Source organism: Dasypus novemcinctus, chromosome 23 (genome assembly GCF_030445035.2).
Source record: "Dasypus novemcinctus isolate mDasNov1 chromosome 23, mDasNov1.1.hap2, whole genome shotgun sequence".
Classification (NCBI taxonomy): domain Eukaryota; kingdom Metazoa; phylum Chordata; class Mammalia; order Cingulata; family Dasypodidae; genus Dasypus; species Dasypus novemcinctus.
The window spans coordinates 30,851,034-30,870,259 of NC_080695.1; the positions used below are offsets into that span (position 1 = coordinate 30,851,034).

At 53.0% G+C, this 19,226-nt stretch overlaps 1 protein-coding gene across 1 annotated transcript in view; it reads left to right on the top strand.

Annotated features, from left to right (window-relative positions):
• GSG1L (GSG1 like) overlaps positions 1–18,662 on the top strand; it is a 260,072-nt gene extending 241,410 nt beyond the window's left edge. Inside the window, exons 6-7 of the mRNA XM_058286151.2 lie at positions 5,688–5,758; positions 18,131–18,662. Coding sequence (XP_058142134.1) covers positions 5,688–5,758; positions 18,131–18,228 — 169 coding nt within the window. The 3' untranslated portion in view covers positions 18,229–18,662. The remainder of the gene's footprint in view (positions 1–5,687; positions 5,759–18,130) is intronic.
• Positions 18,663–19,226: the final 564 nt, after the last annotated feature.

Here is a 19,226-nt window from a genome sequence, read left to right on the forward strand (position 1 = left end):
TTCTAAACACTCTGAATAGATTGAGCTTTACAATGAGTAGATTGTTAAATGTCCTTATTTCAGTTGGTGGGTAACTTCCCCTGCCACCATTAAAAATAAAAAAGAATAAAATACCTAAAAGCCTGTCTTCGGAAGGTGCATAGTATTTCCTGCAGGAAATGACAGTTCATAGAGAATGAAACTGTCACCTCGTGGCATTCGCAGTCACTCTTTCCTTTCCTTGCAGGACTCTGCGTCCTCCAGCCACCCTCGGCTGCCTCCCCTTCGGAGCTCCTCTTCGCTTCCAGCTATTTGTCCCACATCCTTGCCCGCTTCTTCCATCTCTCTTTCCCCTCCTTCCTTTCTGACATGACTTGAGATCCTCGGTGCCAAGCACCATCCTGGTCCCTGAGGCGACAAGCGGAGAATGAGATCAACTCCTTCCCTTCTGTCTGAGTTGACACTTTCCTGGGGAACACAGGCTCTCAAACCGGTTAAAAATAAGAGCACTTTGCGTGTTCTGAGTCCCTTTTCTGTGCTTTGGTCCTTACAAGAGCCCAGCGAGGTGGCTGCAATTGTTGCTACAATATTGTTAGTACTTCCACCAGACGCCCTTGGCACGCAGAGAAGACTGACCTTCAGGGTGCAGGAGGAAGCTGCACAGGGTCTCGCCGCCCCTTGATAGCAGAGCCAAGGCACAGCCTCCTCAGAGCCCAAGCTGTCAATCACGCCCAAAGCATGCCCTCGTCCTCTGCGTGTGTTTCCTGCTGGGGGCACGCTTATTGCCCGCTCCCCCCCAACCAGGAAACTGCAGAAGTGTCACTGTCCTTTGCCCTGGCCCATAACTGCTGCCAAGACTTAGCCACTCCCAGACTCCTGCTGAGATCCTGCAGAGCCAACCTGTCACTGAGAGGTCGGTGGAGAGGGCGTTGCTTGAGGAAACCAGCTCTTTCCAGAATGCCAATACAGCACGGTACAAAGCAGACAGACCTGGCTTTGAATCTCAGCTGCCTCTTTGAGATATGAGCTTCCAAATGCAGCTCAAGTGTCACTTCCTCAACCCTGGCTGCACGTTAGAATTCCCTGGGTAGCCATGGTTGAGCTACCAGGGTCAGCAAATGACTGTCTGTGGGCCAAATCTGGCCCATGTCCTGTTTTTGTAAATAAAGTTTTATTGGAACACAGCCCAGCTCATGTGTTTATGTCTTGTCTACAGTTGCTTTCCTGCTACGAGGACAGAGGTGGCCAGCTGTGACAGAGACTGTCTGACCCGCAAAGCCTCAAATATTTACTATCTGGATCTTTACAGAAAAAACTTGCTGACTCCTGGGCCAGAGAGTTATTCTCCCTGCCAACTTTCTTAACATCTTTCTAGCTTAAATCTTAGCACGTTAAGCTGCGATTGTTTACGTGTAAGCCAAACATGAGCATCTCAAGGGCAGGGACCGTAGTCCTCAAACCCAGCACAGGGCGTGGCCCCCGTGGGTGCTCGTTCCGTGGGTGCTGGCGTTTCTTGGCTTCAGTGACCAGGGAGGGGAGTGACCACACCAGACTGAGCTGGCTCTCCTTAAACACCAGCCCTTGGGCTTACTGGGCCCTTCTCCCCAGGGCGGGGGCTCCCTGCAGAGCCCAACGAGGTGCCCTTCATGAGGCCAGGAGGAGGAGGACGCTCATGAGAACTGGGAGCCTGGGTAGATCACGGAACTAGGTCCAGGTTAAGGCTGAGAGTTGTAGGGGGTTGTGGGAGGACCCCTGCATGGCAGAGGTGGCATCTATTAACCCAGAGGCCCTGGAGATGGCTGGGTCGCCGGCTCTCCAGGACGAGGATGGGTCTCAGTTGCCTCATCGAGCCTCCCATCCCATGTGTGAATCCAGTTACAGTTTCATGGCTGGTGTTACTCCAGCCTCTGCTTGAACACCTCTGGTGATGGGGAACTCACCACCTCACTAGCTAGACATGCAAGGACGTTTCTCACAACATTGTTTGGAAGAGTGAAAAATTGGAGACAACTAAATGCCTGTCAGTTGATTAAATTAACTGTTCTTTCTCGTTCAACCATGAGGAATAAAGAGGAGTGAGACCTATGTGCACTGATGTGGGAAGATGTGGAAAATTTATGTGTAAATAAAAAATAATGACTCAGGTTACAAAACAGTTTGATTCATTTGAGTCTCTTTCTATTTAATATGTATTAAATATACTTTAAAAACATATAAAGATAAATATTTATATATCTGTGAACTGTATATAAATTATCCTATATAAACTTTCCTATAATATTTTAATACATAGTAAAAAGTAATAATTCTGAAGATGATAAATATCAAACTACTACATGGAGACCAACGAATGGGGTTGGATATATTAATTTTTTTTTGTCACAAACCTGTGTTATCAGGAACATAGCAAAGGTATTCCCATTAGAAGATCAGAAGGAAGAGGACATCTGCATTTATACTGAACTAAAATATGCCTTCCTGCAGCATCAGCACCCAGGCCTGCCATCTGCCACCTGGGCCACCCAGGCCACAGCAGATATTTATCAACAGAAACTGTTGAGCGTCTGTTCCTGGGAAGCCGGGCCGAGCCCCTGGGCACGGATGGCTCAGACAATCCCTGCGAGGGGTCGCTCAGCCCCTGTGGCTTTCTAACTTGTGTTGCAAGCTTGCCTTCCCTCCCGGCCTGGAGCCCCCCCGAAGGCAGAGCCGAGGAGGTTGATCTGCACAGCATCTGCTGCAACCTGCATGGAGCAGGTCCCAGTACGTTCCTCCTTAATGAGTGCGTGATCGTGGGGGACCAAGACGATCAGTGTCCGAGTATTCCTCATCCTTCTTCACCTAAGAAGGGTTCTGGCATTGCTTGTCCTCAGCGCCATCCCCTCGTCTCTTCTCCCAGCGCCAAGCTTCTGGACATCACTTTGCAATCGGGAAAAGACGGTGTTGGAGAGAGCCAGAGAGACAGGGATGGGGCATTGTCTTTGGAAGGGACTGAGACTCCTTTGCCAGAGAGGAAAAGAGGACAGCTGCGGAAAGAACGGGAGGGTGGAGGAGAGGGAAGCCGGTGCTGAGGGCGCTGGAGGGCTTGGGGGGAAGCGCTGACTGTGAGATGTGGGGTTAGAGAGATGTCAGGACCACTGCCAGGCAAGCAGAGGGCTAAGCTGCCAAGAAGTGGGGCTGGAGAATGTGAGCCAGGTGCTACTGGGGTTCTTTAAAAGCTGCAATGTGATTGGAACTGTTCTGCTATGGGGGCCCAGGCTGTGTTTCTGAGAATGTGAGGCACATTTGGGCTGGGCCATGGGGAGCCCTGGGATTTATGGGGTTACCATTTGGCGCCTCCATTGTCGGGCGCAGTCACTGGCGGGATGGGTTTAGAGCCGGGTCAGAGGCTGTGGAGTGGCCTCCCCTCGCCAGGTCCTTGACCAAGAGCAAGTGTCCCAGCCTCTGACCCCGCTTTCCCCTCGCCACCCCTGGAGAGACAGAGCCTCTGGAACTGTGGGAGTCTTCAGACACCAGAGAAGAAGGAAACTCGACAGGAGAAACTTGCAGTTTGGGGTAGGAAAGATCAATGTGCCGGAAATCAGACCAGGGGATTGGCTGGCACGTGGAACTGTCTTTAGAATGTGCTTCCATTTAATTAAGACAAATTATACAGCTAATAAAAGTCCATTGCCCAAACAATCAGAATATAGAGTTAAGCAAAAAGAAGGCCCCAAATATAATGCATTTAATTCTCACTATCTGGTGATAACCACCAGGAACCTTTTGGAATATATATCAGCATATAATTTTTTAAAAGTACAATCCTAATGTTTATTTAATTCAACTCCATAACATGTGAAGTTAATCTTAAAAAAGAAAAAGAATGATATTTGGAAATTGACCATGGAGGTTTGGAAGTAGTTATAGGTAGAGATATGGAAACATCATAATATGTAATATTTTAAGATGCAATTCATATTATGATTAATATAATTTTTGTACTTGTGATTCATACAAAGGTCCATATTTCTCTATTACATGTACAATATGTGTGCCAGTAGGGAATGATTGTAGCTTGGAGCACAAAGTAATTATCAATAAATGTTTTTCATCATCTTGGCTTTCCTCTTCTATCTTGAGTTGTGCTGGAGGATAGGTTGCTTGGATTCCTAACAGGACAGAGTCCCAGGGAATGTTTACCACTGTTACTTGGTTTTGAAGGACAAGAGAGAGAATACAATAGCTCAGTAGCTGAAATTTTGGTAAACATTAAGATACGGGATCCATTGCTAATGTTGCAAAAGGAAATGTTTCAGCATCCATAGCCAGGAAAGTCCCCACTTTGTGTGAACGGGATTTACTGGCAGGGCAGTTGGAGGAGGAAGGTGGGCTCTATAATGGCTGACTCCTGGGCCAGAATCCAATTTCAGTAGATAGTTGGATCTTCCTTTTTCAGTAAACAGATTCTTTGCAAACACCCAGAACCTATCCTTTGTTTGTTCCCACATCCACCTCCCAGTAATGGCAGCCAGAAGTGAACCAAGAGAAGGAGAAACCCAGAGCACAAATTGAGCAGCTGAATCTCTCAACAGATTTTTTAAAGTTTTTTTTAAAAAAAGTATTTCTCCTCACCCCCTCATTATTTGCATTTGCTGTGTCTGTTCATCTTCCTTTTAGCAGGCAGTGGAAACTGAACCTGGGGCTTCCCATGTGGGAGGGAGGTGTGTAATCACTTGAGCCACCTCCACTCCCTCTTTTGTTGTATCTCTCATTATGTTTTCCTCCTTGTGTCTCTTGTTTTGTCATCTTGTGGCGTCATCTTACCATGCCAGCTCATTGTCTTGCTCATCTTCTTTAGGATGCACCAGGAACCAAACCTGGATCTTCCCATGTGGTAGGCAGGAGTTTAATCACTTGAGCCACATCCACTTCCCTCAGCAGGTTCTTTCAACTTCTGTTTAATAGTCTCAAACGGGATATTCCTCAGATATCAAGATATCAGAAATGATGGGGAGTTCATTGCTGTATCAATATGTCCAAGGTCATATCCACTTGGAATTTCAGCAGCCTTGGGCTCACCTGTGCCAGCTCTCAGGTGGGGCTCCTGCTCTTTGACCTTAGTGACCAGCTTTCCCTGCAGCAGCTTGGGCCTCGTGTCATTCTTTTGAGAGACCACAGAAGGGGCACAATAAACCGTCCCCAGGCTCCTTCTTCAGTGACTCGATGCAGCGCAGGCAGCTGGCACGTCCACATTCCAGGCACATGGAGTTCCCCAGGGAGGCTGGACAGTGAGACATCGACGTGCCTCTCTCATGTGCTCCGCCGTGGCCACACCGCTCCACAAGATGCCCCTCTGGCCTCAGGGGCTTCCACATTCGCTTGGTTCTGCCAGCAGACCGGCTCGAGCTGTACCTGTTCTTTTGTGATATACCCTTTGCAGATAATTGAGCATCGTTTGGTGAGACCTGGGGGCGGCTTCCCCGCTCTGCCTCGTGCATTAGCTGTGCGGCCCTGGGCGGTCGTATGATCGCCCGATGCCTCGGTTTCTCCATCAGTCAAATGGAGACGATGACACCCATCTCACTGGGCTGAAAGTCCCACGGAGCGGTGGGCTGGAAAGTTGCTTTGCAAAACGTCCTCCGGGTGGGACAGACTGCCCTTTCCAGGTCTGGGGTCTCTGCCAGCTCAGCCTGCTCGTTCTCATACTGATTTTTGTGTTTCCTTTCCAGGATCGAGAAGGGGGACGGGAGAGAGGAGGAAGACGTTCGCCTGGACTGCCGCCGCGAGAGATACCCCACCCGTAAGTGGCTGCCCCGGAGGTGCCTGGTGCTGCCGATATTCGTGAGCTGACGGAGGAGAAGAAATATCAGGGAGGAGTCAGGCCCCTTCCTTCGCCCCGCACTCTCCCCAGAAAAGATGGGGGGCCAGGCCGAGCGCGTCTGCAGCAGGAGCCACTGCCTTCGCCGGGGGGCTGACTGGTAGGACGGGAGCAGGTGTACCTGAAGGCAGGGAGACCAGAGAGGTGCTGCCCGAGTCCAGGCCGGGGAAGCTGGTGGACTACAGGGAGAGGTGGCCAAGGAGGTGACAAGCGGACAGGCTTTGACTGAGCGCCAGAAGCTGCTGGCAGCCCAGAAGGCCTCCCCGCGGAGGCCTAGTGCACCTGCTAGTGCACCTGCTAGGAGGGACCTAGTGCACCTGCTAGTGCACCTGCTAGGAGGGACCTAGTGCACCTGCTAGGAGGAAAGCAAATGGCTGGACCAGAAAGTCAAGGGAAGGCAAAGGAGAGAAAGGGAGAGCTAGAAAAGCAAAGCGTCAACGCAAGTCTGAAGTGAAGGGATTAAACCCAGCTGGGAAGGCCCATCCCGTTTCCGCTCCCTCCTGCTCTCACCCTGCCTTAGGCTGAGGGCTCTTCAAGCCTGGTCTCATCTCCTGCTCTGACCCCAATGCCTGCAGCCTGGCATTTTGCAGAGGAAGAAATTAAGGTTCAGAGAAGCGAAGCAGCTGGCCTGAGGTCACACAGCTTAGCTGGTCAGTGGTGGGGCAGTGTTAGTGGAGGCTGGCAGCACCCTGCCCACACCTGCCAGACCTTGGAGAAGGCTGTGGTGACTTCTTAGGAAGACTCTGTGCCTGACGGCTTCCCCCACCCGCACCCATAGAAGACTGGGAGTGCCAGGGAGAGTGGGGTGTGGTTACGCCAGCCCCCTCTCCCCTCAAGTGAGAGCTTTCCCGGGCAGTCTCCCCGTGGAATTAGGGGTGCTTTGCTCTCCGGTTGAACTGTCCTCCCATTATTGGCTGCCTTCTCTCCCTGCGTTGCTTCCTTCTCCCTGCCCCGTTTCCACATGCAGCTCCTCCCAGGTGACCCCCACTTCAGGCCCTATCTCCGGGTCTGCTTCGGGGGGCGGGGCCCGAGCTAAGGCCGGGGAGACCTGGGCTCAGGGGTGGTGCTCGTAACGGAATGAGCAACGGCCCTGCTGGGAGGGGCAAGATGTGGCGCGGGCCCGGGCCCCGGGGCTTGGGAGGAGAAAACGAGGGGTCTCACCTCCACCCCGGGGAAAGCGGGCTCCTGCAGGAGCACCCCCGAGGAGACGGCCGGCCCCTCGGAGCACCAGTCACCTGCCGGAGGGACGAGGCGGCAGTGACGGGCACCAGGTGGGCACTGGGCTCACAGCCCATTGTTCCATGCCAGGCGTCTGTGCTGGGTGGGGGCTCCCTGCAGGGAGGGGTTAGGAACGAAGGAGGAGGCAGGGGAGCTCCTGCTGGGGGCTGACAGCAGGAGCATAACTCCAGGTAGGAACATTCCAGGGCTTCCTCCGCCACCTCTTTGGGACTGAGTGGGCGGGAAGTCCTGGGTGGACAAAGGCCCTGGACTTGCTTAGAGGTGGCTGGGCCGGCAGCAGGAGGGGGCCAAAGCCCCGAGGCTGCAGACATGGGAGAGGGTTCCAGGGGAGCCTGCTTGGCCCTAAACGCCAGCCCTGAGATTGCGAATGAGGGTCCCAGGAGGGGAACGGCCCTCACCCCTGCCACCCTTCACCTCCTTAGCAGCATTTCCCCTTGAAAGAAGCGTCAGAGGCATTTGCCAGCTCCAGTCCGTGGGTCTTTCCATCCATCATTCCCTCAGCAAGCACTTCCTGAGCGTAGATCCCATGCCAGCCCCCCTGCTAGTGTGGGGCACACAGCGGTGACCCAGCCAGACAAGGCCCCCACCTTAGAGGCCTCGCTGTGGGGGACGGGGAGGAGGTGACAAGTAAGCGAAGAAAAGGGCTGAGGAAGGAACGTGCGTGATCAAGGAGAATCGAGGGCAGGTCTGCTTTTGACTCATCTCTGCGAGGACCCATTGGAACTGGGACCGAAGGGATGAGAAGGAATCCCCTAAACCGACTTTCCGGCAGAGAGGCCACCATGTGCAAAGGGCCTGAGGCAGGGGGAGCCTGCCGTGTTTGTGGCACAACCAGGAGGCCTGCTGGCTGGAGGGAGAGGTCAGAGAGGTGGCAGGATGCAAGACCGCGATGAGGAGATGGCCTTACGCAGTGGGGAGCCTAGAGGAAGTGAAGCTGGGAAGAGAATGCCCAGGTTTGTTGTGCAGATATTTATAGTCCAGCTTCAGAGCAGGAGAGGGCCTGAAAGGGAGCAAGACCAGAGGCCAGCAGTCCCGCTTCCACGCCGGTGCAGTCGGTCCTGCAGGAGACGACGGCGCCCACACCGGGGCGGGCTCAGGAGCTCTTTGCTGGTGGAATTGTCGGACCATCTTGCTTGGGTTCCACCAGAAGCAGATCCCGAGACGAGGCTGTAGGAGCAAGTCCTTTATTTTGGAGTGACGCCAGAAGGCCCCAGTAGAGGAGTGGGAAGGGCAGGTACCCCCCAAAGGTGCATTGCAAGGCGGCGAGCTGCTGGAGCTGCAACCCTGCCTGCACTTACCCGGCCTTTCTCCAGGCAGGGTTTGAGAGGTGAATTCCCTGGCAGTGGAGCCTGCTGGGGTGTCGACTGGGGTGCCCTGCCAGGGTGGATGTGGGGACCCCCACAGCATCAGCTGATTGGAGGTGAGGGATGGGGGACAGGGGAGAGGAACCCAGGATATGCAACCAGATATTTTTGCTCGAGCGGTCAAGGGCATGCTTGCCACTGCCTGATGGAACGAGGCTGGGAGGTGCCATGGTGCTTGGTCCATGCAGATTTGAGGGGCTTGTGGGGGTGTCAGGAGGCAGCTGGAGAAGTGGATGAGCGCGTAGAAGGGCGGGGGTATCTGGGACTCCAGGAACTGACGAGCACACCTTCGAAGATCGTGTGCAGTGGGGAGAGGCAGGAAAGCAATGATGTCATAACACCTGGAGTACAGGGAGGGGGCTGCAAGTGGCCCCTGGGAAGCCAGCCAGGAAGGGGCTGCTGGAAGCTGTCAACTGCCCCCAGAGATGCAACAGTACCTCTGCCAGGTGGTCCCTTTACCAGGTAACCAGTGGTTAGCAGGACTGGCCAGCCTGCCCTGGGGCCCAGCAGAGGTGCTGCCTCCGTGGTCATGCATTTATTCTAAGCAGCTACTATCGTGGGAATGATACCACTACTGTTCACTATTATTATTGACAGATGCAGGCCATCACTTGCGTGCAAGCTAGGAGGGGTCACGCAGGCACTGGGAAAGCAGAGGTGTGGTGCCTCTGTGAGTCCCGGGGGAGGGCAGGCGGGCAAGGGGCTGAGCTTGTAGAGCCACACAGCTTGCTGTGAGACAGCTGTAAGGATGGCATCTGGAGTCGCTTAGGAAAATAGCCAACAAGAAACACCCCTGTCGGGGTCTGATGATAATCCCTCAACTCCAAGACGTTCTGAGGGTTTTATATTTATTCACTCATTTGATCTGAAATAGAGCCCCATTTTACAAAAAGGGAAACTGAGGCCCAGGGAGGTTTAACGGCTTGCCCAGGAAGTGGCAGAGCTGGGGTTTTGTACCCGGCCCGTCTAGGCTACGCTGCCCTGCCTTGTCAGGGGCTCCCTTCCGGGTGCCTTCTCAGGGCGCTGGCCGTCTGGGGAGGCAGCCTGACCGGACCCCCCAGGGACAGGATGTCGCCTCCAGAATGCAGCCTCTTAGCTGCAAGCGGATTTTCAGCCAAGAAAATATTTTGGAAATGCCTGGGCGAGTTTTGCAATATTGCTGCGCGGAGCAGCTGCTCAGAGCCTGTGATGGGCTGGCTTTCCAGCAGGAGGAGCGGGCGAGGGGGGCGGCGGGGAACGCGAGCTGACACGCGGCGTGGGGACTGTGCTAACTTGGCAGCCATCTCAGCCCGAGGTGATGTGGCCTGGGAAGGAGCGGCTGGGACTCGTGTAACGGAGGCTCTGGCGGAGCATCGGCTCTGCTGAAGTCTCGGGACCACGCAGCCATAAAACTCAGCTTGGCATTTACCTCTCCCCTCGCCTGCCGACCAGGCCTGAGCTCACCTCTTCCCTCTCTCACTCTCTTCCTCCTCTCCCTCTGCTCCACCCCATGCTGGCCTCCTTCTTCCTCCAACATGCACATCTCACTCCCTTCACGGTGCCTTTGCACTTCCTATTGTCACTGCCAGAATGCTCTCCCCCTACGTCTTTGCATGGCTGGCATTGTCTCATCTTTTAGGTGTCAGGCTGAAAGGCCACTTGCTTTTCAGAAAAGCTTTCCCTGACCTAAACGAGTTTCCCCAGTTATCTCCCCATCACCATTTTTTCTGTCCTTCATAGCATGTACCCTTCTCTGAAGTTATCTTTTGTGCTCATTTACTTGTTTTGTTTCTTGTATTTTGTTTTTGTTTCTTCTCTCCATTAAGTTCCATGAGCTCAGGTGCCTTGTCCGTTTTGTTCACATCTGTGTCCTGAGAGCAGATAGAAAACAGTAAAACAGTGTGTGGCACATAAGAGGTGCTCGATTTTCCCTCTAAACCTCCAAGTTTCTCCCACCACCTCCCATCTGAGCAGCCCCTTGTACATTAACAGTTACATGAATTTTGGGTGGTCTCAACTGCGCCACCCCAAAGTTGCTACTTTTCCTCTGACTGCTGTGACTTGGATTCTGCCATAATTTTTTTTCCCGAGGAAAGAGTTTGCTTTTGAAACCTGCCTTTGGGGCTTCGCAGAGCGATCAGCTAGCTTGGGAGCACATCAGATGTGACACTGATGGAGGCAGTGCTGCCATATGGTCCAGGTAGCTGCCTCTTCCTTTCAGGGGACACTGGGGTACGGAGCTGATTGCAGCTGTCAACTTCAATGCCCAAGACACGCTTTTGATTTTGCCAGGTGTGTCTGTAAGACCAGGCCAAGCGAGGGGCTGTCACTTCACCCAGGCACGGAGCTGCCTTCTGGGAGCTCCGTCTAGACGGGTCTGTACCACTGCCGTCCCCAGAACAGCAGGGGGGATTTCAAGCAAGGCTTTTGTTGGACCCGGAGCAACTTGGCATTTTTATTAGATCAAAATCAAATCCAATATAGTGCTGCTTGTGTCGCTTCCTTTGCTAAAACGGAAACAGACAGTATTGCTGAAACAAGTATCGGTGCCAACCTGCTGTGAGCTTAAGCACATCTGAGACCCTGGCACTGGGGGTCTAAGGACCCAAACCAACGTTAGCATCAGAATCACCTGGAGGGCCCCTGAGCACACAGGCTGCGGGGCCCACCTACAGGCTCTCTGAGTCTGTAGGGCCGGGGCGGGACCTTGACTTCGGCATTTCTGGAGTTTTCTGTGGAGCTGTTTGCTGGTCCGTGGACTGCAGTATCAGTACCAGGTTTCAACAGCGCTGGCCCTGGGCCAATGTCTGCCCCTTTGAAGCCACTGCCAGCAGCACGTCTGCGTTTTGTCACTTGCTCGGGCTATTCAGCAACTTCTAGATTGAATCCGCTGCTTCTGGGTCAATTCCCCTCCAATCCATCATCCTAAGATACAAACGTGTGCATATCGCACCCCATCCTCCTAGTCCTCCGAGCTCCTAGAATAACAGCCGGTGCCAGCCCTCCACTCACCCCTCGGACGCCTGCTCACCATCCTACCTGTTTTCGTTTCCTGGGTCGTTCAAGCAACTACCGTGCAATGGTCACCCTCAGCAATGGGAATTTATGAGCTCACAGTTTTGAGACTGAAAGAGTCCAAATCAGGGTGTCATCAAGCAACGCTTTCTTCCCAAAAGCCGCCGTTCTGGCTGCTGGAGAGCTTTGGTCCTGGGCTCCTCTGCCACATGGCAGTGCACACGGCGGCTCTCCTCTCCGTTCTCCTCTGGGTTCAGTCGATTTCAGCTTCTGGCTGCCCCCTCTGGGGCTTTCTCTCCTATATCTGAGTTTCACTCTGCTTGTAAAGGTCTCCAGCAACAGGATTAAGGCCCGGCCTGGCTGGGGTGGGCCACATCTTAACTGAAGTGACCTCATCCAAAGGTCCCCCGTACAGTGGGTTCACGCCTGCAGGAGGACTAGGTTTAAGAACATGTTTTTCTGGGGTACCTACAGCTCCAGGCCACCGCACTGCCCCCGCTTTAGTTTCCTCTTGTCGCTCACCACTGTCTGAACCCTTCTTTGCTAACTTGTCTATTCCAAGTCTCTACCTTCTGGAATGGAGATTTCAGGGGGCCAGGGGCCTCGGCTGCCCCAGCACATGGCAGGGCATCAGAAACCTTCTGTTGAACGACTTAGCTCAGTTAGCCCCCACCCTAGCCCTCTGAGGGAGGGACCCTGAGTAGTATTTCCATTTTGCAGCTGTATATAATAGGGGTTTGAGAGGCAAAGTCCCTTGTCTTGGGTCACATGCCCTGTCTGGGTGCCAACTAAAGCTGTGCACTGTCCTCTTTATGCCCATTTTTTGCTCAAGACAGGGCTGCCCCACTTGTGCCTGATCCTAGGAACACCTGGGGTAGTTGTTAAACTACAGATTTCCCTGGAGAGTCCAACTGCTCAGTTTGGGGTAGCACATGGGAATCCACATCAGATGAGTCTGAAGAGAAGGCAGACACCCTTGGAGGAACAGATGGCTCCTGCATTCATTAGAGGGGCCTTTGATACCCGGCACCGCGTGCCTGTTGCAGTGCAGCCCGCTGCTCCTCACCCCTCCAGCCCCGTGCAACCTGCTTTCCAGCCGCCCAGTGCTTCTTGGCTTCCCCAAACACCAATACTGCTAGGCATTTCACACCTTCTGAAAACCTCATTTACCTGCCGAGAACCTATCTCACACCCTGTTCCTTCTGCCTGAAATGATTTGCCCCCTTCCACGGTTTGGGGGAAAACAAACCCGACCAGTAGAATTTTGTGCTTTCACACACATGTCCAGGAATGGCAACCAGCTCCTCTCTGCAGCCTGGCAGCAGTGGCCGTGTTCATCTCCACATTTTCCTATCCTGGCACTCATGTCTATGAGGCAAAATTTATGGTCGTGGCAAGCCTGACCTTGGTCGGAGCAAGGCTGTCTGGGTTCAAATCTGACCTGTGAGACCTTGGACGGTTACTTAACCTCTCTGGGTTTCAGTTCCTCACCTTCAAAGTGGGAACAGCAGCGGTGCCTGCCTCACACTGTCGAGATTAAATGAACCACGTGAGAGGCACCATGAATGGCTCCTGGCATGCAGAAAGAGCTGCAGACATGTTTGCTGTTACCATCTCTTCCTGCAAGCATGGATCTGTCTCCCTCTCCGGCTTGTGAGCACCCAGGGGGCAACTCTAAGTCTTGCCCATGTCTGTAGACCCAGCAACCAGGACAAGGGTTGACATAGAGTAAGTGCTCAACAAATATTTAAGAAGGGAACGAAGGAGTCAGTGACTCTGGGGAGAGGTGACAGGTTAAGTGGACTCAGCCTGAGGGTGTATGGAAAGAGACAAGGAGAATATTACAGCCCAGGAAACATGGGGCCCCCAGAAGATGGATTCCAGTGAAGAGAGAAACGAGGTCTCCCATTCATTCTCCTGAGACAAAACTCATCCCCCAAGGTGGGCCAGAAGGACCCACCCTTGCCTCCGTGTGGGCCCCACACAGTCCTGCTCTTCCTCCTGGATCCCCCAATGCTTATTCATTGAGCAGATACGTGCTATTGACAGTGTGCCTGGAATTGTGCTAGGTGCAGGGAATAAAGCAGAGATTTGTCCCCGTGTGACATACAGCCTAGTTGGGGAGACTGGAAGAAAACAAGTAAAGAGATGTTTACTGAATATGACAGTGTCTCTGAAACCCCCTCAGAATGGAGACTTACAGTGCAGAGTCTACTTAGGCATATGGGGTGACCCCTTCCAATGTTGTGACATTTTGTTTGAAGGAAGAGGGATGGATGATGGTGTTACCAGTTGCTGGGTCTCCAAAGCCAGACACTTCAGTGCCAGCCTTGATTAATTTCTCCATCATCCCCACACCACAGCCCAGACAGGAGGCTCTGCAATGGCCCGCCAGACCTGGACAGAGCCCTTCAGCACCATGGACAGTGGGCCCAGCCGGCCATCAGGGGCCCCACTGTTTCCTGCCAGGCTCGGCTCCTAAGGAGCACCACCACCAGCCACACCCAGCCCCGTCCCGTCTAATTTCTCTAAAAGCCGCAGAGTGACCCTGGGCAAGCCACTTCCCCTCTAAAGGCCTTGGTGTTCATGGGGCATTGGCATTCTTGACGGGCCCTTCCAGCGTCATGAATCCATTTTGGACCAGTCAATGTGATCTAATTCAATCCAGTAGACCTGTCAATGTGATTTAATTCAATCCAGTAAACCTGAGAGCTGGTCCCCTGGGATCTCGGAGCCCTGGAGAGGGTTCAAAACAATGCTTTTCCACAGAAGGATTAGGAAGTTAGGGCTGGAAGAAACTGGATGTTAAACAAGTTTATCTTTTGATTTCTTGGTTGAAAAGAAGATGCCATCCATCTGGAGGATGCCAGAACCTCCTTGGTGCTGAATACTCTGCTAAGCCCTAAAGCTGTGGTGGCTTCCAAGGGAATGTAAAACAAATGTGGTACCTGCTACCAACTTTCCTAGTAGGACCTTGGACAAGTCCCTTCCTCCCTTCCCACCCATGGGCTTTGGTTGCCCCATTTGTGAAGAGGCATGGTGGACCCCAACACTTTGATAGTGTTGGAATTTTGTTATTTTCATTTCTACTCCGTATTTAAAGTTGGATAATGAAGGGCTTCTACACGGGGGACCCGAGTCCTGCTGAAATAATTAACTAGCCAACTCTTGTAATTCACATCCAGACAGATGAAGTTGTGCATCAAAAGTCACATGGTTAAAAAAAAAAATGTGTCAGAGCCTGAATGTGAGCATTTGACTGTCAGACTCCAAGTATGCGCCTCCTCTGCCTCCTGATCCTACAGCCCAAAGGGAGAGAGGCCGAGAGAGGAGCCTCTTAATCGTGTACAGAACCTCAGGGCAGAAGGCTGGGGAGCTCAGCCAGCCTCCGAACTCAGGAATCACCCCCCTCCTCCATGGTTTCCTTCATCTATGACAAATTCCACCCAGGCCGGTTCTGTACTGGGAGCTCAGGTGCCAGGATGAAGCAGCCCAGGCCCTGCCTGTGTATTAACCCCAGGTTATCTGGGGAGACCGACATGGAGGTGGCTGTCACAAGGCCAAGTCTATATAAGCACAGGGAAAGAAAGATAAGCCGAGGTTGAGGGGGCACCAAGGAGGGAGTCTGGAAGGTTTCCCAGAGGAGGGAGCATTTGAAAGAGGAGTGGAGCACCCAACAGCCGGAGAAGAGCAGGGAAGGGCATTCCTGGCAGAGGGACCAGCATGTGCAAGAGTCATGAGTTATGGAACAAAGACCAGGTTGAGAAATAATCTATTACAAAAGGGCCTCCCGCAGGCTGAATCTGGCCTGTGAGATGCTACTGGGAACACTGATTGTTTAAAATGCTTTTTAAAGACTTTAGTTGCCATCATTGAAAAGCCAGGAGGTTTTATTTTAAAATCCATATTTTCAGTTTCTCTGAAAATTTTGGAAAATCTGAGCCCACAATCCCCGTGGCAACCATTGGCAAAAGCTGAATACGGGCTACCTGTGGCCCCTTTCTCCCATTGGGCCCAGCAGGCGTTTTGAGTGGGGTTCCCCAATCTACAACCCAAGGCCTTTCTTTCTGGCCTGTGATTAGCCCTGAGGGAAAAGGACTGGGAGAAGGGAGCTGGGAGGGTCTCCCTGTGGGCTGGCGGGGTTTTTGAGCAGCACTGCCTCTCAGGCCTGCTCAGGACAGAGCTCCCCCAGACACAGTCAGGAGGGGGCTGCAGAGCCCAGCCCTCAGGGGCTCCAGGCCCAGGGGACAGACAACCTGAGTTTAACGCAAGGAATGACAGGGATGGCGGCCTTTCTTTTTCCTTAAAAATATGTTTGCCTTTTGGCAGTTCCAGTAAACTCTCCAAAGTTCTGCCTTTTGGTGACTGTAACAGCAGCTACCATCACTTTTAATTACTCATTTAGAAAAACAATCAAACCCTTCTGTGCACCAAATATTTACTTCTGGATTTAATAGAATTCCCAAACACCTTTATCTTGGCAACAAGCACTTCCAAAGAATGCAACTCTTTCAGTGGCTGGGGCCAAAACAAATTTATTTTTATTTTTTGAGGCCAAACAATTCCAGAATGTTTAAAAAATATTTTTCCCATCCATTTTTTAAAAAATGGTATAATTAACTAAACACCAACATTAAAGAAAATTAAAAACATAAAAAAGAGCAAAAGAAAGAAAGAAGGAAAGAAGGAAGAAAGGAAGGGAGGAAGGGAGGGAGGGGAGGAGGGAGGGAGGAAGGAAGCAAGGAAGCAAGGAAGCAAGGAAGGAAGGAAGGAAGAAAGGAAGGAAGGAAGGAAGGAAGGGAAAATACACACACATGCCCCAACACTGGCATAACCATTCTAATCTTTGCCTTTTTCCTTCCAGCCTTTGTTGTAAGAAAGAATCTCCCAACAATCAGAGCTCCTTTGGGGGTGGTAGTAAGTTCTCTGTCCTTGGAGGCATGCAAGCAGAGCTTGGCTTCAGCAGGAATTCCCTCCTCAAGGGACTTTCTACAAAGAGCCTGCCTTTACTGAAGAATGACAAGTGTGTCTGTTCATTCACTAGAGCTCAGAGTAGGAAAACAAAACTGTATGGAACTTTTCTTTTAATGCTAAAGTTTGGAATCAGAAAGGAATTAATTTAATCCAGCTCCCCCGTAGCCATGAGCCATGAGGCGCCTAGTTAGCCTTGCTGAGCCCAAGTTCCCGCTCTACCACCCTACCTCATAGGGTGTTAGAAGTACAGACTCTAGTAGGGCGTGTAGAACTGTAAATGCTCTGGAAGTGCTGGTTTTCTGCCGCTCCCCATCAGCCCCACTCCTACCTCACCAGCCAGTCTTCTTGGATTCTCCTCTTTTCATCTCCTCCTCCATTGATCCACCATGGAGCATCTGCCATGCGCTCAGCCATTGCTCTCCTGGCTCACGGTTTAATGAGGGGTCCCCAAAGGACTGGCGAGATTGTCAGGGGAGGCTTCCTATAGAGGTGAAGCTTGAGCGGGATGCTGAGGGTCTGGCTCAACAGGAGGTACAAGGATATTTTAGGCAGGGGCACAACACGGAGCTGGCAATAGTTTCGCCACGTTGGAAAGACTATGAGGAGACTGCTGATGGAAGGCAGAGGGGCAAACTTTTGGGAATCAGGATCGGGAGGAACTTCCCCAGCCCTTGAGGCGGCAGAATCTTTGCCACTGCCCCATGGGTCAAGTAAGGACTAAGGGGAAGGGGGAGTCGTCCACATATGTTCTCCTTCCCACAGCTCATTGAACACATGGACACACCATGGAGCCCAGGGAAGCTGAACTGGGTGGGTGGGTGGGTGGAGAGGTGCAGAGATGGTTACAGGATGGCTGGGGCAGGTGGGTGCATGTGTGAATGGGTAAGAGGAGTGTTGAGTGGATTAGTTGATGAGATGAGTGGGTGAGGTGAAGAGTAGATGGAAAGGGGCTGGGTGGATGACCTGAGTAGATGGATGGTTTGGTGAAGGATCGGTGAATGCGTGGAAAGGTAGGCATGCAGGGAGGGTGAGTGAATGCAGTGGTGATTGTTTAGCTGGTATGGTGGTGAGTTAGGGCATGGATAAGATGGTGGGCAGGAGGCTGAAGCGTTGGTGGGAGGATGCATGATGGTTTGGTGACTTGGTGAGCCAGTGGATGTTTGCAGGTGGTAAGCAGGTAGGTGGGTGGATGGATGGGTGGGTGGGTATGTGGGTGTTTTTGGCTGTAGGTATGTGGAAAGGTGGCTTGGTGAGTGAATTATTGGGGCAGTAGTAGGATGGATGGGTGCAATGGTAGGTATGCTGGTGTGTTGACTGATTGAGGTGGGTAAGTGGATTTTGGTGTGATGGGTAGGAAGAATGTGTCAGGTGGATGGATGAGTAGGCTGCTAAGTGGACGACAGTGACTCTGGGTAGATGTATGAATAGGCTGCAGATGTGTTGGTTTGGTGGGTGGATGAGTGGATAATGGCGGGTGGGATGGGGAAGAGTTGGATGTGTGTAGGTGGTTGGATGAGTGAGCTGGTGGGTGGATGGGTGGGTGAGGGATGAGACAGTGGGCAGCTAGCTGGATGTGTGAGTGTGTTAGAGAGGGGTGGAGCGATGGAGAATGGATGGTAGGCCTGGCAGGTTGGGTGGGTGCATGCACGTGCCAGTGGGTGGTGGGGCAGTGGGTAGATGGGCAGAGGCAGAAGGCTGCGCTGACCGCCTTGTCTCTTGGCAGGACACCAGCCACACATGGCGGAATCCTGGCCCCGGAGCTCCGCACAGGAGGCGCCAGAGCTGAACCGCCAGTGCTGGGTCCTTGGGCACTGGGTGTGACAGACGCCCCCACCCGGCCCCAGACCCAGGCTCTGCCAGCACCACCCCCTGCCACGAGACCACCGGTCTGGTGCTGCCGGACACCTGGCCTGCGTGCTGTGAGCTGGGCCCGCCCGCGTGGGGGACGCCGGGCCCGTCCTTCCTGCGGTCGCCTGGGTCTCGGAGCGCTGGAATGATGGAATGCAGGGGCTGCGAGGGGGACTTTGGGACAGCAGCCCTTTCCACCATCACATGCAGCGCCTTGCTGGTGTAGCTGGGGCTCCAGGAAAGGCACGGACACTAGCCTCGGAAGGCCCTGGACGCCCACAGCCAGCCAGGAGGCTCAGGAGGTGCCCAGAGGGGCAGAGCCCTGTGTGTGGTGGGGGCAGCAGCACTGGGCGCTGGCGCTGCAGGGGGTCATACAGCAGGCACACAATAAATGCTTGTTGAACCTGTTTCCGTGCTGTATGTGGAGGCCAGTTGCTCCCTGTGGCAGCCCCCTCATTTCCCCCCACTGGCCCCTCAAGGAGCCCGAAGGGCAGGCAGCCCTGAGGCTGGGTCGGGGGGGCAGGAAGGAGCCAGACTGGCAGGGGCTGCTCTGGATTCCAGAGGGTGGGAAAAGCGGGGGCAGGCAAGCATGAAATAGGGGTGGTCAGGGAGACAGTCCCTCGACCCCAGGGCCTACTTGGGACGGTGCAGATGCTACATCTCTCCTGAATTCTGAAAATGTCACACTGCCCAGACCCCCATGGGGACCCTTTGCCCTGTGTCTTAGGCCTTAACATAGAGTCTAGGGCTTCGATGCCTGGGGAAACAGCACCTCTGTTATGGAGATGAGAAAACTTGGGGTCACAGAGATAAAGTCACTTGCCTATGGTCACAGAGCTGGCCAAGGGCAGAGCTGTATTTGAACCAAGACTCTTGACTCCAAGCTCATTGACCTCCCAAGAGGCCTCGTCCCTACCCAGAAGGATTTTGAGAAGTCTCCCTGGAGCAGAGCACTTTCTTCTTTGTGCATC